The sequence below is a fragment of the Helicoverpa zea genome, chromosome 18 (genome assembly GCF_022581195.2).
Source record: "Helicoverpa zea isolate HzStark_Cry1AcR chromosome 18, ilHelZeax1.1, whole genome shotgun sequence".
NCBI lineage: Eukaryota > Metazoa > Arthropoda > Insecta > Lepidoptera > Noctuidae > Helicoverpa > Helicoverpa zea.
Window position 1 is genome coordinate 7655375 of NC_061469.1, and position 18056 is coordinate 7673430.

Here is an 18056-nt window from a genome sequence, read left to right on the forward strand (position 1 = left end):
TATTATGTTCTGTTGGACTTATACACCCATACTTGTGCCTAAGGAGAATTAGAGAATAATACCTCTATATCTAAAGAAAAGATAAATTGAATCCTTAAATTCAGAACTAGATTCATCAATAAAACTTAGTACATATATTTGTTTTCCTCAAGTCATCGTTAGCATATTTATTATTGTGTCCAATTTAACAAGCTGCAATAGTTCGTCTGTTTTGTAACTGCTTATGTTGAAACAAATGTGTCATCCAGTTAGTCTACTGGTTAATTAAATTCTGGTTATCCCTTACTGTTTAATACGATTATATTAATAAATTCTGCTATGACGAAATTAGACTATGCAACTACCAGGAAGAATAATTACGTATTTTATAAAGATACACAATGGAGCTTGATTGTAAGAGAATTATTCCCATATAATTATTAAGCATAAACCTGTTCATACAAGGAAAAATCATCACTTAACTGGCTCGTTAATGATGATTGGTACTGTAAAATGAAACTATTGAAATAGTAGTTAAACGTCGGTTTACTTGAAAAATAATTTTAATAACAGTGTATGTTAATAACATAAGCCCAAGCCATGTCTAAAATTTTAACATGAAACGCGTAGTGAATAACTAAATAAGCAAAAATCCTTTACATTGGCCAGTTCGATGGCTGGCATCGTTCTTTACTTAGCCTAAGTAGCTATCAGAGTGGCAGGGGACAAGATGAATAGCCGGCCGACAGACAGGTGAAGGAACTTTGTGACGTCAGGTCACAATCGCAGGTGTGCCCTTCTGTTTCAAAATACGGCCAGGTAACTCCCGTCAACGACTCGAGTTACTCTCTACAAAACATTTTTCAACTTTCATTATTCATGATCGCGTTTTGGCCCCTATTTAAAAGACCATTATTAAAATATCCCTAATGGGATCCTGCACTTCTTTGCTGGCACTAATGCGAGTTGTGAACAGTTCTTTTGTCCAGACAAAGGGAAAAGCTATTTGCATATTCTCAACTGTTTAAAACTCTAGACTTACGAAACTACACGTTTAGCGGTGCATTTAATTTGCTAAAATTAAAATCTAGTCTTTATATTAAAAGCCACGTATCCTTGTATACTATTTTTAAGAACGGCAGACAAGCCCAACAAAGGGTCATTGGGGCCTACATTATGTACATTTCGTCCGGTTAATTGTTGTTGCACGAGTACTGGTGAAAGTTGGTCAAGTCTTCTGAAATGACTCATATTTGAACAAGCAATATTCACATGTAAATTAGGACGAATCCATAACTTTACTCTTTACTTAAAGTTTCTCTAAGATTGTGAATGAATGAACTGCACGCACTGCAATTTCCAATTAGAACCACGTGTTAATTAAATTCAATGGTATATAATTTATCTTACTTAACATATTATTAATGAATAGTGTCTAACACAAACTAATAGTAACTTTTAGGGGCGGTTATTATAAAATCGTCCTAAGAACAAATATTGTAACTCAGCGTTTTTTATACCTATAGAGCGATTAAATTGAATGTTTCTAGTAAAAGTATAGGTCAAATCTTTCCCTTGTTGCTTCCAGTACTGGAACGTGGCCTCAATTTTATTGTAGCTATCGGATTCTTTTATGGCTCGGCAGGGTGGGGGTGGGGACGGGATTGTTTTGACGGGGAACGAGCCCTGGCGAGCGGCGGGGCCCTAAGCTTAGGAGAGTGGCTGCCCCCCGGCCGCGGCACGTATACCTGCGCGTGCGCCGCGATGCGCACCTCCGCTTCACCGCGCCGCGGAAACGGCAGGTAGCTCGCGCAAGCCGAACGTGGTTCAGTGCGCGCGTTCTCTCGCCGCCGCTGGTAGTGTTCGTGGTGCGCGGACGCTGGCGCGCTGTTCGCAACTATGGTTTCTACATCTCGTTGGTGAAGTGGTTTAAGCAGTGAACCCGTTCATATACGACATGTCCTGTGACAGGAGAACAAGGGCCGCGCGTTTCCTCGAGCTGCGGTGAGTTCGCATCGCCGTACCACGCTTCCCGTCACGACCGATTCACCGATCCTTTGTTGAAGTTGAATCCTACGAGTGACGTCTGTCCGTCTCTTTTCAACGCGTTCTACCTGTCGAGTCGGATTGTTGAAGTGTTTGTGTTTTTATCTCATGTGTTTCTATACCTGTTAAAACGGCTTTGAGTACTAAGCCATAGTTCAGTGCTGTAACATACATGCGAAATCGTCGTGGGAAGCTATGGAAATTGGTGATGTTAAGGATTTTCACTGCGATTGCAATATTTGCACTTAAGTTGAACATCGAAATTTCAAGTACAAAGTCATTAGTGTTGTGTGACCTTGGCAACTAAGTTACGAAACCAGCGACCCGAGCACACGTAATGTGTAAGAAATTGGCGGTCACGATTTTCCTCTGACTCTGTACCCTGAACGCACCAAGCTTGTCAATTTTCTATTCAGTTGAGATGAATCAAAAAACTTTGGCCTTTCATTGCATGATACGACATTGCTTGACTGTACCAATTTTTTGTGAGAACTGTTAAGAAACCTGTAAAGTCCTAATTTGAAAGATTGCGGCAACACAGGCCAAACAGTTCCACCATTATAAGGTCCGTTGCGAGAACGCCTCATTTCTGGTGGAATGCGACAGGGTAAGAGTAGTTCGGCCCAGGCGCAGATGTGGGGCGCGGGCGCACTCCCCGCCTCGCCTCCCGGCCTTGAAAGGCTCTTGACCAGGCCAGCGCCGACGATGTCGTATTTATTGCAACCTCCACGATCCGTACCGACGAGGTTATTGACGCCTCGCGGCATGATGCCTTCACCCAACTACTATTCTTTATCATGGGAACTCTAGCAATGCCGAGTAGAGACCGCCTAATGCTTGCCTTCTCCTTGTAGCGATTGTTCTCACGTCGATCTTATTATAATGAATAACTACAATAGTTATTACGTCATTTGCTAAGCGAGTTTCCGCCTTTAAAGTTTGGTAGTTAACGACGTGAGTCACGCAACTGACACGCTTCATAATAAATCTGCAGCACACAATGTATTGTGTTAGCAAACAAATACGTATAAAGTTTAGGTGCATTGTCCTTCTGTTGCTCAAAGATGTACGTCAGAAACGTCCAGCGGACTGGTACACTTAATTCGCAAAGCGAAGTGACTTTCACTGTCGAGTAATATTTATAAATACTGGTTTGAGCAGAGTCAGGATCGATGCCCAGCGAGCCCTAGGTGAAGGACGGTTGTCTAGTCCCTCGCCCTTTGTAGGCGCTGCGTTTCATTCACAATGTATAACGCATCCACATTTTTGTATTCAACCTAGAATAAAACTCTTTCCGTCTTCTCTCAGCGATATTAAAACTGAAGGGGATTACTTAAATAACTTATAAAAGTTACCACAGTCAATCTGCGATATAACAATACTGTAAAGCGTTTCACCTACATTATATTGAAATGTTTGAGTTCATTCAGCTGCCTGTACCATATGGTGCCGAGATCCACACTTCATAAAGCGAATGAGGCCGGCGCATATGTTGCCGCTTTCACTCCCAACATCACAATCGATATTACGTATAGCCTCATGCGTAGTCGCGAACCAAACCGGTGACAAAATCAAATTCCGCACAACATTAACTTCAACTTTAAGCTGCTCATATAGAAATAGCAACAACTTCACACGCGTGTCAATCAGACATTAACTGAGAAGTGGACACCTTCGATTGTTCCGTAACTGCTGCATTGTACTCCATATCAGCCTAACTGAGCTCTGGGTTAAGTTCAAAGACAATATTCATTATTTTTACGGTTCAGTAAAAATGATAAACAATTGTGTTTCGTCCTCCAACTAAATGAAAGTAGAGTAAGCGTGCCAACAAAATGACGTAGTTTAATTAGTACAATAATAAAGCTTAGCGTACGGCCGCATAACAGGCAAGCCAGGAGGGTAGTTTTTGCCGACAGCAGCTGGTAACCCCAGCAGTGACTCACGTCCTGTGTGCCCCACTGCGAGCCGGGGTGCGTGTCGTTGACCCCACTCGCAGCCCCATGCAGCACATACGCACGCCACACAATTTATCCATTGCCTTTTGTGCTCTCTATTATTTATAACGTTTTAGCTCATACTGTATATCCCTGTGCTTTTTTTATTATTTTCGTTTTGCACGCTCCCGGTTTATCCATTTTGCATGGACAAGTGATTGTCATTCGATTCGGTACACACATTCTATTCACTACACTAGGAAATGAAAATTCTTTACGTAGATGCGAGATCAATCTGTTATTTGTTCAGTAAAAGCTCAACATTATTATTATTACACTTTCATCATCTATGTTGACAACTCGATAACGAAATAGTTCGAGTATAGATTTTCCTCATTACAGCAACTATATTTACGACACTAGCACAGTAGGAACTGATTATTGTCGTTATCTGTTCAATTCGAAACGATTCCACTGATTTAAGACCTTTGTTTACAATTAATTAAACGCACTGTCAAACAACACAAATGTAAAAAATATAGACATGACTGATGACTATGTTGTATTTAATTTCGTGTGTACTCATTATGCGGAAGCAGCTGTTGAAATACGTACTAAGTTATTGAGCTAATGGTAAGCTATTGTATTTTTAAGAGCGAAGGCATTACCTCAAGGTGTAGTTTATCAGTATTATTGAAGTAGAAATGTATCGGGAGTGACATTGAAGTTATGGTCGATACCCGCGAGGCGTTTGATCCGGCCACCACCGCGCCTCATACCGGTTTCCAGCAAGCCGAGACGGCATTGTTGATCCTTCCACAGAAAAACAAAATGAAACAATCTGTTTTTTGTTCCACCGCTCTGAGCTGTTCGTTTGCTATCTTCACTTGTGTTACCATTTCATTTGAATTATGTGGCAAGTCCACAACTTTACCTGCAAAGATTAACTTCTTATTACTGTTCTTATTTATTATGAAAAATAATACAAGTTGGATGGCATTAGTGTTCACGGAAGCGACAGAATCCTCGTCATCAACTTGGGTCACGCTTCGTTGACGCGATTTGCTTAGCAAATAACGTTGTTTCCTGCCCACACCATATTTAAGTAAGAACTTCACGTGTTCCTTCGAGTTAGTAACAACTTCACTATAAACTAATTTGCAGATATTTTTTGCAAGACCTCGTTTTTATTTTGATATGCTTTGTCTCTCATAGTCTCTCATAGTCATAGTTTGTAGCACATGGATTTTGAGATCTTATTTTGATACCAACAATTTTTTTATCAAGTATTATTTCATTCAGAAATAAATGATAAGTTATTCAACAAGATCAGCAGTACGTATGTATCCCTCAGCAATTTTAAAAGCTTTAGCAACTGCATTACTTATTCGTATTTGTTTAACAAGTAGAAACATTCGTCGTACCCTTAATTACGGGGATGTTAAAATACTTTAGAACGTAGAAGGTTGCTCTTCCTGAAGGGTAGTGTCGCGGGCTGACGAGTTGACGGTTGAGGTACGAGAATATGAATAATTCACGTCGCCGCACCCCTCACCCCAGGCTCGGCACTCTCCAAGTTGCTGGAATTTCACTGAATTTACTGTAAAAACTAATTTACTCTTATTGACCATCTATATAAATCTGCCTTATTTGCAGAGCAAGCAGGTCTTTTTCTTATGATTGTCACATAATTTCAATCACCAGATTGAACTGAGAAACAAATTTAAGAAAAGTTATTATTTATTCTTTTAATTTTTCGTAATCGTAATCACAAATATAGGATCTAACAAAGTATAAAAATGTATTCAAAGTGATAAATGCTTACAAAAAAATAGTCCTTTTTAAATAATCCCTCAACCGAAAATTGCGGTCGCCAGTGGCTCAGACACAGACGAGGCTTGTAACATTCCTGAGGCACGAGTATAATGTGCCTCTAACTCAAAGACTCGCTTATTTGCGCACACCACTTGAAAAGCTTTCCTACCAGTTTTATGTGCCAGCCCAAAACGTTTTAAATTTTTAGCTTAGAGTGAAGGAACTGGACGAAGTGTAGCATTAAGTTGTACAACTGCAACTAACTTGTTACAGCTTCATTTCGTTTTAGGTTCTACTTACATTTTTGAGAATGTTTTAACTGTGCTGTACGAAAGTGCTCTTTATTTTATAAGAGGCATATTGATATTTATACTTTATCTATCAAGCATATCCAATTTAATATTGTTTATTCAAAACTTCACCAAGAGTATTTCGAGCTTCTTTATTTAGTACATTTTCTTAAGTACACAAAATTAGTACTCCTAGCTTTTGAGAATGTGACATACATAGAAACATGTTATCAAAACATTCGACAGGTTAATTCGAAAACCTGTTATGTAAAGCATTACTACGAGCGGCATAGTTTTTGAATACGAAGTTGAAAAGTAAAAGCGCGAGAACTCTGGTGGCTGTTGCACAAAAATTGCGCTGCTTGCATTTATACTAGAATCGAAGCACACGAATACTTTAATATTGATCATGAACTGATTATAAACTTTAATGGGTACAACTACTTATCTATGTTTAATGGTTACTAGACTGTTGACAATGTTTGTATCTGCAATTCTACATTCTATTTTTACTCAAAGCTCTTTAATAAACGTTCCGCCAGCACAGATTTATACATTTCAACTTAATATTAAGTTATTCATTACTCATTAGATATACATTAGAGATGTTCCCAAAGAAGATATTGCTAAGTTTCTCATTGGATTCCTTAGACGGGGACTCATTCGGTGGTGCTAAAGGCATTTAAAAGCGGAGGGTGTGCTTATCTGTGGGGGGCGGCGTCGCGGCGCTGGCGGGGTGTAGGGTGGCTTTGTTCCGCGCCGGCCTTCCAGACCACTTAGAAGATTGCTCGGCTTTGTCTTCGCACGATACTTCTTTATACTCCGGGTCTCGCCTCCAATTTGGGTTTCAGATTTATTTACACCAGCCCCTGTTTAGTTCGCACGATTGGACTGAAAATCGAAATCTTCTCGCGTTGTGATTTAACGTAATTGAGTGTTCCCATTCATTTTACTTTCTTAGCAAAGTAAACAAGGTACTTTGGCGTAGCTCAGTTCAATATTAGTCTCGTCGAAGTATTTTAAATGCTGTTGTAATTGACTAATCTAGTTACGTTCTTCTGCAGTGATGCTCATTGCTCAGCACAGGTAATTCACATGACAAGTTAAGGCCTACACAACTGCTTGGAGAAGGCCTTGTTTAAATTGTTCTTGCCTTCACCATATTGTTATAAGCCATTGTGTACAAATGCTGAGCTAATATTCAATGACCCAGATTCGGTTATCCTTGTTAGGTTCCTTATTTGCTGAGTTTTGTCCTTCTCTAAACGCCCATCATGTGTGTTCTACAAGAATGACCTCTGACCTAATCAGTGTACAGCAAAAGCAGTTATACAGCAGAGCTGATGAAATTGGTGTTGAGTTGAACATTTATTTTAATTGCCTTATTAGGTTTTTTCTCCGTCATGTCTGTATAGGCCGGGTGCAGGTGTGGCAGCGAAAGCAGCGCTCCCTTGACACGCTACGGCGCGCGCGCATTGCAGTCAAGGCCCTCGACTGCTGCGCATGCGCTCGACACGACAAAACGCACTCCCACTTAATGAACTAACAATATCAGCGTCAATCACAACCTTAATAACCAGATTTCTAAAATCAATAATTGACCATCATCGTTATCATCACGTTAATGCGTATAAACGATATTTCTGTATTCGTGGAATCTTAAGCGGCTTGTGGCATGACGTTTATATAACTGGATTCCCCATGTGCCTATACATAAATGTTCTAATTTTACCTGTTTGTTGTTTACGTGACTAACCACTTCGTGCACGTCAGTGGCTTAAAGTCATAAGGTTATAAACTCTTTGATCAGGAACTGGTTTCCTGTTATTTTGTTTCCTAACGTACATAAATAGAAACAAAATAATTTATAGACAATAATCTTAGGTGATATGTGTGACCATGGCACAATATCTTCATTATAATATGGCTGAGTCAAGGCATCCTTGACACGAGGAGCGGCGCAGTGCACCGCAGCATGCACGCGCCTCGTCACACCGCCTCGTTATGTAATCATCACCCACCACTATCGTTATTCAACACCTCTTATATCATACGACTTGTCGACTAATGTACCGCGACGGCATACACTCCCGATCATACATAACAACACACACTCAAAGTGTCACAAAAACTTCACCACCAACAAAACCCAGTTCCTACATCACTTTTACATTCGGCGTTAGAATTTCTTAACATCCGTGCATTCTATAGAAAAATATCCAAAAAAAGTTATCTCAATTCAGGGCCAGGGAAACCGCTAAGTAGGTTTTTCCTTGACACAAGGCCCTGTTGCAACGCGGCAACCGATACAAGGTTGCACCGACACGCCCTAGCGATTATTTAATTGTTATTTAAACCAGAGATAGTTTATCGGAGCCAAGAGACAAAACCAACTCAAGTAGAAAAATCACTTAGCAAGGTGACGGATAGCGTTTTTAGGTTAGGGCTTAAATTTTTTATACGTCAACTGTTACTCGTACTCGTTTTATCTTATTTGGTTTACTAATCCCATATTTATACCAATTTTATACAATACATATTCATACAAAAATACCAATAACTTAAGATTTATATCCAACATGAGTGTACCTACCCACGAAGCTTATATGCTAAAAGATTTCTTTGCCCTGACAATTTTGCTATACATATTTTATAAGTAAAATACTGAATTTCTATATTTACGAGATACTGACTCTTCGAGAGCTGGAAAGTAGGTTTACTCAAATTATTGCTGTTAAAAATAAAATAATAAGTAAAGGCCACGTTGGAAATTAAGCGCATACCTCCAGATGGCACGACATCGTTCCACCGACGAAAGACCGACGAAAGAGTCACCACTCTTTCGTAAGATGACCCCAGTATCGAAGTCGTCGCTTTCTACAACTGTCACGAGAAATGTTAAAGCGTGTTTATGAAGCCGTCGAGCCTTGATTTTAACACACACGTATTATGTAGGCAATTTATTGTTTCTGCGCCGCAACCATTCCAAACTTATCTGAACTAAGCGAGAAGAATAACTCATTTATGATAAGCGTCCTCTTTACTTCAGCAATTAAGTAAAGTCTGACATTGTATCGTTTTAAATTCGCTTAAATAATAAATGTACATGCTGTGATTCAATTAACAATTAATCCACCCGTCGGTTCAGAATTCAATTCAGTTTCGGACCAACGTTTCAATTTCGCATGTAGATGACACTTTTGTTTGCGTTACAAATTAAAATGTCAGCAATCAGGGTTTTATTTAATACTTGTGTATCGATTGATTTCTGTCGCCAGTAAGTACTGCTATAATGCCTATATCCTTTCAGTATTGAATCTCTGAAAATTGGGAGGGCTATTATTATAGAACGTACCCACTTGATAAACGTACAGGCTCTGCTCATCTCATATGCGTTGTTATCATAAAGCAGTAACATATCTTTCTGATGCTCCTTAATCATTTAACGAAACATGCGAATGTGATTTCAAGTGCCATCTTATATCCAGACAGTCTTCTTCATAATTTTAAAACTGCATTGTGTCGAGTTTTATAAACACAGCTGATCAATCTCGTTTCCTCACTTTTTCGCGTTACGGCTTGTATTTACCTTTCTTGTCTTTGGTTTGATCTGACTATTTTTCTTTAAGAACAGTTTTAGTGATTTGTGCCTCCAATTTTCGAAGGTTGTCCTCGATTTCTCAGGGTTTCCATTATCCAAACCTGACTCGACTTTGCGGCAATGTACTGTAATGTAAAACATACACACCTTCATCCTTACTTCCTTACTAATATTATAAATCGGAAAGTGAGTTTGTTTGTTTGTTTGTTTGTTTGTTCCGCTTTCACGCCGTAACTACTGAACCGATTGCTTTGAAATTTTGCAGACGTAAAGTTAGAAGTCCGGATTAAATAATAGGGTACTTTTTATCCCGAAAAAAATAGATATTCCCGAGGGAAAACAAAAATATTGTTTGCTTGATGGATGGATTGTAGATGGCGCTGTGTGTCGTTTAAAACAAGGTAATATATTGCAAACGAATATAAACATGTAAAGGACAATGGGCACAAATATATGGGACCTGGTATACCCCACCAATAGGAATGTCATATATATCATTGGATAGGCCTTTTTATGTAGGACAAGATTTACTATAACAGCTTTGCTGAAATGTTTGTCCGTTCTGAGATATAGATCAAAAACTGTGCTAAAGTTAGAACTAAGTAATCTATTGATACCTCAAGTTTTTAAAGGAAAATCTAAGTACTAATAACTTTAAGTCTTGTAAGTACTACTGTGCCCGTTAGGATCCATAATTGTTACTATTATGTAGCATTTCAACCTTTTATTGTACCAACTGGATGTTGGGCGTAGTGAGAAACCGCACCAATAGGAAAGTCATAAATATCATTGGATAGGTCTTTTTAACTGGAACAACATTTACTATGACAGCTTTGTTCTATTGTTTGTCCGTTCTGAGATATAGATTACAAACAATCTTAAAACTGATGCTAATCAATACTGTAATCTGATTTTCTTTCATACAAGACTTACACTTAGTATAGTTCGGCCATTCAGAGAATGCGTTCCTGACACGTCGCGATTGAACTGACGACGTAACTTTGCAATGGCGTTGCAGTTACGATAAAAATATTTTTGCTGGTTGTTTACCGTTTTAACAATTGAGGAGCATTAAAACAACATTATTATATCAATAATCAATGAATGTAGTTACGTCGTCAGTTCAATCGCGACGTGTCAGGAACGCATTCTCTGAATGGCCGAACTATAGTTCTTAGATTTTCCTTTAAAAACTTGAGTTATCAATAGATTACTTAGTTCTAACTTTTGCACAGTTTTTGATCTATATCTCAGAACGGACAAACATTTCAGCAAAGCTGTCATAGTAAATATTGTTCTACATAAAAAGGCCTATCCAATGATATATATGACATTGCTATTGGTGGGGTATACCAATCTGCCCATTGTCCTTTAGAAGCTAAATGATACGATAATGAATCCCCGAAAATGAGGAATTCCCGAGGGATGATGTACAATTTGTTTAATCGTCTAAACTGTTTTTTTTTTACATCTACTTATATATTGCAAACGAATATGAACATATAAATTTAGAAGCTAAATGATACGATAATGAATCCTCCAAAATGAGGAATTCCCGAGGGATGACGTACAATTTGTTTTATCGTCTTAACTGTTCTTTTTACATCTACTTACGCGGTGTCCTGCGTGAGCGACGAACGCGACGCGACGCGACGCTGCGAACGCGACGAACGCGATCAACTCAAAGGAATTCCCTACATGCGGCCTATGTGACAGTCTGCGGCGAGACGCGACGTAACGCGTACTTGTTTTGAGGGCGACCAGACGCGACACCGCGAACTATTCAGAAGCGTTGATTGTTGTGGGACAAAAAAAACATAAATATTAAAGAAATCGTTTATTAGTACAAACAAGTTGGAAGATTGTTGCTGTCTGTACTTTAAATATGAACTTTCAAGCAAAATTGTAACACAACTTCTCCATGATTTGAGAAGTAATGACCAAAATCACGTAGGACATCTGTCGCGTATAGCATCGCGTCGCATTACGTCGCGTCGTGTTGCGTCGCGTCGCGTCGCGTTCGTCGCTCACGCAGGACACCGCGTTATCCTGAAATAACTATAATTCAACGAATTACTAATTGGTATAAGTATTAGTTAAGTTATTTAGTTCTTGAGGTATGCGATAGATGGCGCTGGGTGTTTTTAAAACGTGGTAACGATGTGTTTTTAAAATACGTAAGAAGTGCAATGATATCTCGCGCTTTAACCTGTAGCTCATTGTTCAATCGCGAGCTTCCCGATAGCTCGATAGATGGCGTTGTGCTTTTCTGTATCGCGGTGTTAAGGTTCGCCGCGAATTAGTCTTAAGGTGTTTTGAAATCAGTGGGGCCCAGTAGGGCCAGGGCCAGCCGGGGCTGCGGGTTGTTCGAAAGAGATACTGCGGCCCTGGTATATAAAAGGCCTAGAACGGAACACTACGATTTTAGTCGGTAACGCGGTGTCCTGCGTGAGCGACGAACGCGACGCGACGCGACGCAACACGACGCGACGTAATGCGACGCGATGCTATACGCGACAGATGTCCTACGTGATTTTGGTCATTACTTCTCAAATCATGGAGAAGTTGTGTTACAATTTTGCTTGAAAGTTCATATTTAAAGTACAGACAGCAACAATCTTCCAACTTGTTTGTACTAATAAACGATTTCTTTAATATTTATGTTTTTTTTTGTCCCACAACAATCAACGCTTCTGAATAGTTCGCGGTGTCGCGTCTGGTCGCCCTCAAAACAAGTACGCGTTACGTCGCGTCTCGCCGCAGACTGTCACATAGGCCGCATGTAGGGAATTCCTTTGAGTTGATCGCGTTCGTCGCGTTCGCAGCGTCGCGTCGCGTCGCGTTCGTCGCTCACGCAGGACACCGCGTAAGAGTCTGACACTCCCTCACCGCTGCTAACCCAATTCCAACAGACCTCCCATTTCAATTTAAAAGACTACAATTTCCTATAAGGGTTTCATTTGCAATGACCATTAATAAAGCACAAGGCCAAACTCTAAGGGTTGCTGGAGTACACTTAGAAAAACATTGTTTTTCGCATGGTCAGCTCTATGTAGCGTGTTCCTGGGTTTCCAGTGCCCAAAATCTGCATGTTTTTGCTCCACAAGGGAAAACGTATAATATAGTGTACCATTCAGTTTTGGTTTAACAACTAATCGTATCCAGCGTTACATCGCGCTTCTTAGATTTTTCCGTGGGAATGAGAAGTTTTCTTATAGTTGTGATTTATACCGCAATATAACCGAATTCCACGCGGGCGAAGCCGCGGGCGGAAAGCTAGTAATAAATAAATTAGTTAGGGCTTCCACCACAGTATTTGCGTAACATACATTCAAAACCTTTTTGGAAAGTCGGTTGTAAATGAAACCATTAATCTGGATAAAATCCTGACTGTGTCACTCCCACGTTTGAAAAAGGCTAATTTAAATCATTTGTTTTTAAAAAGACACACCCCCGATACCAGCTTATATTTTTATGCAGTAAACAACCTTCATTAAATAATACATATATCCAATTACATTAATATTCAGGTATGTACTTGCGAGGTTGTTTAACTACATAATACCATTTAATTACGTTTTGCTTCAATGATTCGTGAGCAGAGAATCCGTCTTAGCTAATGTGTTTGCTATTCTGCGTAAATCTGAGGCCATTTGTACGTGTGTATGTCTTTCGTTAAGACTATGTTACGGTCGTTGACAGTGATTTTGTGGGATAAAGTTGTTATTAGTAATTTATTTAGACTTGTCACGCTTGCATGCCATAGAACTGCCATAAGATGATGGATCGTACACAAAGTAAATATCTAAATATGACATCGGAAATAATGTGGACGATAAATCATGTTGATTGAAATTGCATACTTATGTAAATACATATTTCGGCAGAATGCGCATTTTATAAGATACAAACATAAAAATTAAACCTTAAAATAATTGCTCATTGGATGGGAGTTAAAACAAAGATCCGTAACATCACAAAAGAGAGTGGACCAGAATCGGATATCGCCGTAGGAAACGAACGTTGGCAAAGTGTTTGCACGGGTCAGTCGGCAAATTCATTAGTTTTTGGCCTTGATTTGTCATCATTAGATCCAAAAACACCATTCTAAAGCTTTGCTGAATAAGGCATTTGGACTTTGGAACGACCAACCGACGGTCAAACGAGGAGTTTCACATTTCGGTTTACAATAAATCTAGCTAGAGAATGATGCTATTGGCTCGGGAAATGCTTACCTTACTGCGTTATTGTCTGTATAGCAATAGCAAAGTGTGTAAGCAGGCTTTTGCTAGCAGTTACGGGTGAGGTAAACGCAGAGCAATCGACTGCAAGTTCTGACAATCATGAATGGTGCAGATCAAGCAAAGGATTTAATATTAACAATAGTAACACAGAGCGTACGTCACTCGGCTAGTTCATTGTTCGCGCGCGTTGGCACACGCTAATGTTGTCGGCCTAGCAACGTTCTCTTTCAATGTTCCATTCACCTCTCACCGAGCGTGAACGGTTATGTTGCATGTGACCACACCCGGCAACGCTTATTCACGAGTTTTGAAAAGTCTACAGACTTCTGCAGCTCTTGGCATAGGTACCCCCCGAAGCGGCCGGTTGACGTTTTCCCACGATGCCGGCTGACGTTCCAATTGCAAAGTGATATCACAGCTATTTCAGTAGCACATGATTTTATTAACAAATCGTCCGTGAGAATATGCATGCGTCAACTAGCTGGTATAAAGTTGCAGTAATTCTAAGTAGACACTGCATGTATTTTAGTTATTTGACCGACCGACGGCCATGTTATAATTCAGAAAACTTTTTATTCTGAGATAGGATATAATACCTTTAATTCAGCGAAGGTATCGTCCTAATACTAATGTGGGTGGGACTATTTTAGGGTTGCAAATGGACATCCGTTTGGACGATAGCTAGCACGTGGTGCTAGATGTCAGAGATCGGCCGGTCACGTGTCCTCTCTGTTTGTTTACTGTCCGCCACGTGAACTGGCCAGATTATCTCCCGCTATCGGTCAAATATTAACAGATGCTCTGCTAAATATGGCGCACTTGCCTTTCATGTTGGTTACTACATGAGTCGGCATGAATTCAATATACCCCTGTGTATTCTTAATTTATCATTAAGTGATTGGACACAGCATAACTAGTCTTCAACAAAAAATTTAAAGGTTTCGCTTTAAATTCTTCGAGTTTTCAATTATTGTTCAAGATCTCATCCGTTGCTGTTATAATTATTTTTTTTTTATATTTGAAATAATAACAGGGTCTATATCCACGCAATATTTAATAGCATTCTGCCAAACAACGGTTTTCGTACGTAGACAAGAGGCGGCGCGACGTGAGGGGACGCATTCACTGCCTTTCACTTCCCGCTTTTGTCATACAGCCACTCTAGGCGACGGAAAGGCAGACGGCCTTGTAGCTTGCGTACTTCTAGGCGTCCCTTCCCATCCTACATAGTTCGTACACCAAACCGCATGCGAGCCGCCAGCCCTGTGACCGCTCTAGGACATGACCACGCGGTGCCACGGACTGTTTAATCGTTGACTCACGATCTGGTAACGTTGAGCAATGCCTACTATACATACACAGGACGATAATGAGCCCCATGGCTATAGTCATACCTCGTGTTATTAATAATATTGTTGTTAATACTTACCAGTTGATATTACAACAGCAATAGCGTCCTTCGATGACATCATCCTCAATTGTCACTGCTCTATGTACGAATCAGCAGCGCGTGACCATTTGCTAAGTTCTAGCAATGTGGCTAATATTTGGTGGTCCTTTGCAAACTAAGTAATGTTAAATACTGCGTGTATAATTAAAGAATAACCAAGCAATTACATGACATCACGACTGAGGTAAAATAAACAGCAATTAAATGTATTAACAAGAAGCGATCATAGAACATTCGCATGTGTTAGAACGAGGTTCCACGGCCGTGTTAACCTTGGCTTTTGAGTGGTGACTTTCACGGTTAGACGGCCGGCGTTACATAAGATGCGCGGGTACTCCGCCGACGCCCGGCATCTGCTGTGACGACACCACCACTCACCGGTCACTGAGGAACCGGTTTCCTCAACTTTGACAATACATTTGTATGACGATCTATTGCTGGATCCGTCCGCCAGGAAGTGATTGCTTCACTGTTTGTGTTAATGTACTGAATGATTAATACGAAGTCGTTAGTTACGTCTTAATAAAGTGGGAAGTGCACTGTCATAGTTCACGCTGTTATTTAATATTTTAAAATTATTGTTCAGTAATTATACGAACATTTTAAAGTATTTTCTGCTAGCAGAAAGATAAATTGCACTGACTGTACTATCCATTGCATGCCATTTCATACATGAAAATTGACACCTATGCGATTTAAAAGCCATCATTTTAGTCTCAAGAAAATGTTTTTCAAGTCCATGTATCTTATCGAGTATTCTTTTGTTCCAGGTACAAGAGCGGGGTGCGCTCAGTGAGGGGCGGCGGCGGGGGCGGCGGCGGCGGCGGCGCGGAGGAGGCGCGGCGCGGCGGCCTCAAGGCGCTGCCCAAGCGCGCCCGCACTCGCTGTAGGGGCATGAACATGGGGCAAAAGCTGTCCGGCGGAGTCAAGTCGGTGTCGCGCGAGTGCACGGCGCCATTCAAGGTAGAACTCAAGCCTTTTTCACACGCTTATATCAGATTCACTTGTAACTATGTATGTAAGAAAATCTTGGAATCTTAATTTGGTCCACTTCCCGGTCTTATTCGAGTAGGATGAAATTTTGCACCCTCTCTGAATTCTGATGACAATACATGACTAGCGTTTTTCCTGTTCTTCTCCCAGATTCGCTTGAACTACATGCAGTAGAATAGAAATTATATGACAGTCCAAACTGCTGGACAGACCTGATTGGACTGTCAAAATGAACACGTGCCAAATATTAATGCTTTTCCAGTTGCTAGCTCTAATTTTAGGGCAACTTTTCTGTCTGGAAATATTGATACATACTCGTATTTCATTCTAAGACCAACAACAAATAACTAATATACTGCGTCCTATTCTTGCATACTACGTGAAATACATAATTTGTTATCCGCTATTAAAAAAATTGGCTCCTGTAAATTCACTGATGGGACCGTAGGCCACCATTGAGCCCTTCATCTTTAATGTATTCCCTATATTCGATCTTCACCCTAAAATGTTTAAGAATATTTGTTATGTTTCTGCAGGCGGTAGTTGCGCGCGAGCTGGCGCCCGAGCCGCCGCGGCCCGCGCGCCTCGACGCGTTGCTAGACGCGCCTCCCGCGCATCCAGAGCTGCAGCTCAAACATGCGTGGAACCCAGATGACAGGTAATATAACTATATACCAACAAACACTTTCTGTCAATCTATTTAAAAGTCAAACACTATCTATTTAAAAATCCACCGCCACCGCTGGAAGATCACAAGAAAAGGCTATGATTTGGGTTTAACCATCCGGGTCTCCACAAATGCCCAATGTAACTCCCAATGCTTCTTGAGGAGTAACTCTTACCTACTTCTCTCGTTTTATACTGTTCACACAAAAAACTGATTCCCAAATCCTTGAAATCTGTAACTAACATACTCCATTACTATGTTTCAGATCACTAAACATATTCGTAAAAGAAGAGGACGCTCTAACGTTCCACCGGCACCCAGTGGCCCAAAGCACAGACTGCATCCGAGGCCGGGTGGGGTACTCGCGCGGCCTGCACTGCTGGGAGGTGGTGTGGCCGGCTCGCCAGCGGGGGACGCACGCGGTGGTCGGCGTCGCCACTGCACACGCACCCTTACATTCTGTCGGCTACCAGAGCCTAGTTGGCGCGACTGACCAGAGTTGGGGATGGGATTTGGGAAGAAATAAGGTGTGTTTAACGTAAAAGAGAAAGACGAATGTCTTTTTTTGCTATGGCTTCTTTCACAGGAGCACCCTGATCGTCACAGTAATATTTAAACCTTAGAATGTTTTTTTTTTTTATTGAATAATTTTCACCCCCAGATTGTAAGGTTACACTCGATCACTTCCAAAAATTGTTGGCTATCTCATTAATGTGACTTATCACATTCCAGATATACCACAATGTGAAAGGCACAGTCGGCAGCGGTACGACGTACCCGGCGCTGTTGCGGCCAGACGAACAGTTCTTAGTGCCGGACCGGTTGTTGGTGGTGCTCGACATGGACGAAGGCACGCTGGCGTTCTGCGCCGACGGACGCTACCTCGGCGTGGCGGCGCGGGGGCTGCGCGGCAAGACGCTCTACCCCATCGTGTCCGCCGTGTGGGGACATGCAGAGATCACCATGAAGTACATCGGAGGACTCGATCGTGAGTGTACCATCTAAGTTTTTTATTGATTGTCTAGTGGTATGAA

General features: G+C 40.8%; 1 protein-coding gene across 5 annotated transcripts in view; it reads left to right on the forward strand.

Annotated features, from left to right (window-relative positions):
• LOC124638691 (protein gustavus) overlaps positions 1 to 18056 on the forward strand; it is a 62801-nt gene that overhangs the window by 41872 nt on the left and 2873 nt on the right. For 4 of the 5 annotated variants that reach the window (XM_047175714.1, XM_047175711.1, XM_047175710.1 and 1 more), the window contains 4 exons: positions 16133 to 16325; positions 16892 to 17013; positions 17288 to 17549; positions 17755 to 18010. In XM_047175714.1, coding sequence (XP_047031670.1) covers positions 16257 to 16325; positions 16892 to 17013; positions 17288 to 17549; positions 17755 to 18010 — 709 coding nt within the window. In that variant the 5' untranslated portion in view covers positions 16133 to 16256. Of the gene's footprint in view, positions 1 to 1803; positions 1984 to 16132; positions 16326 to 16891; positions 17014 to 17287; positions 17550 to 17754; positions 18011 to 18056 lie in introns of those variants that run through there. The other variant, XM_047175712.1, reaches the window with a different exon arrangement.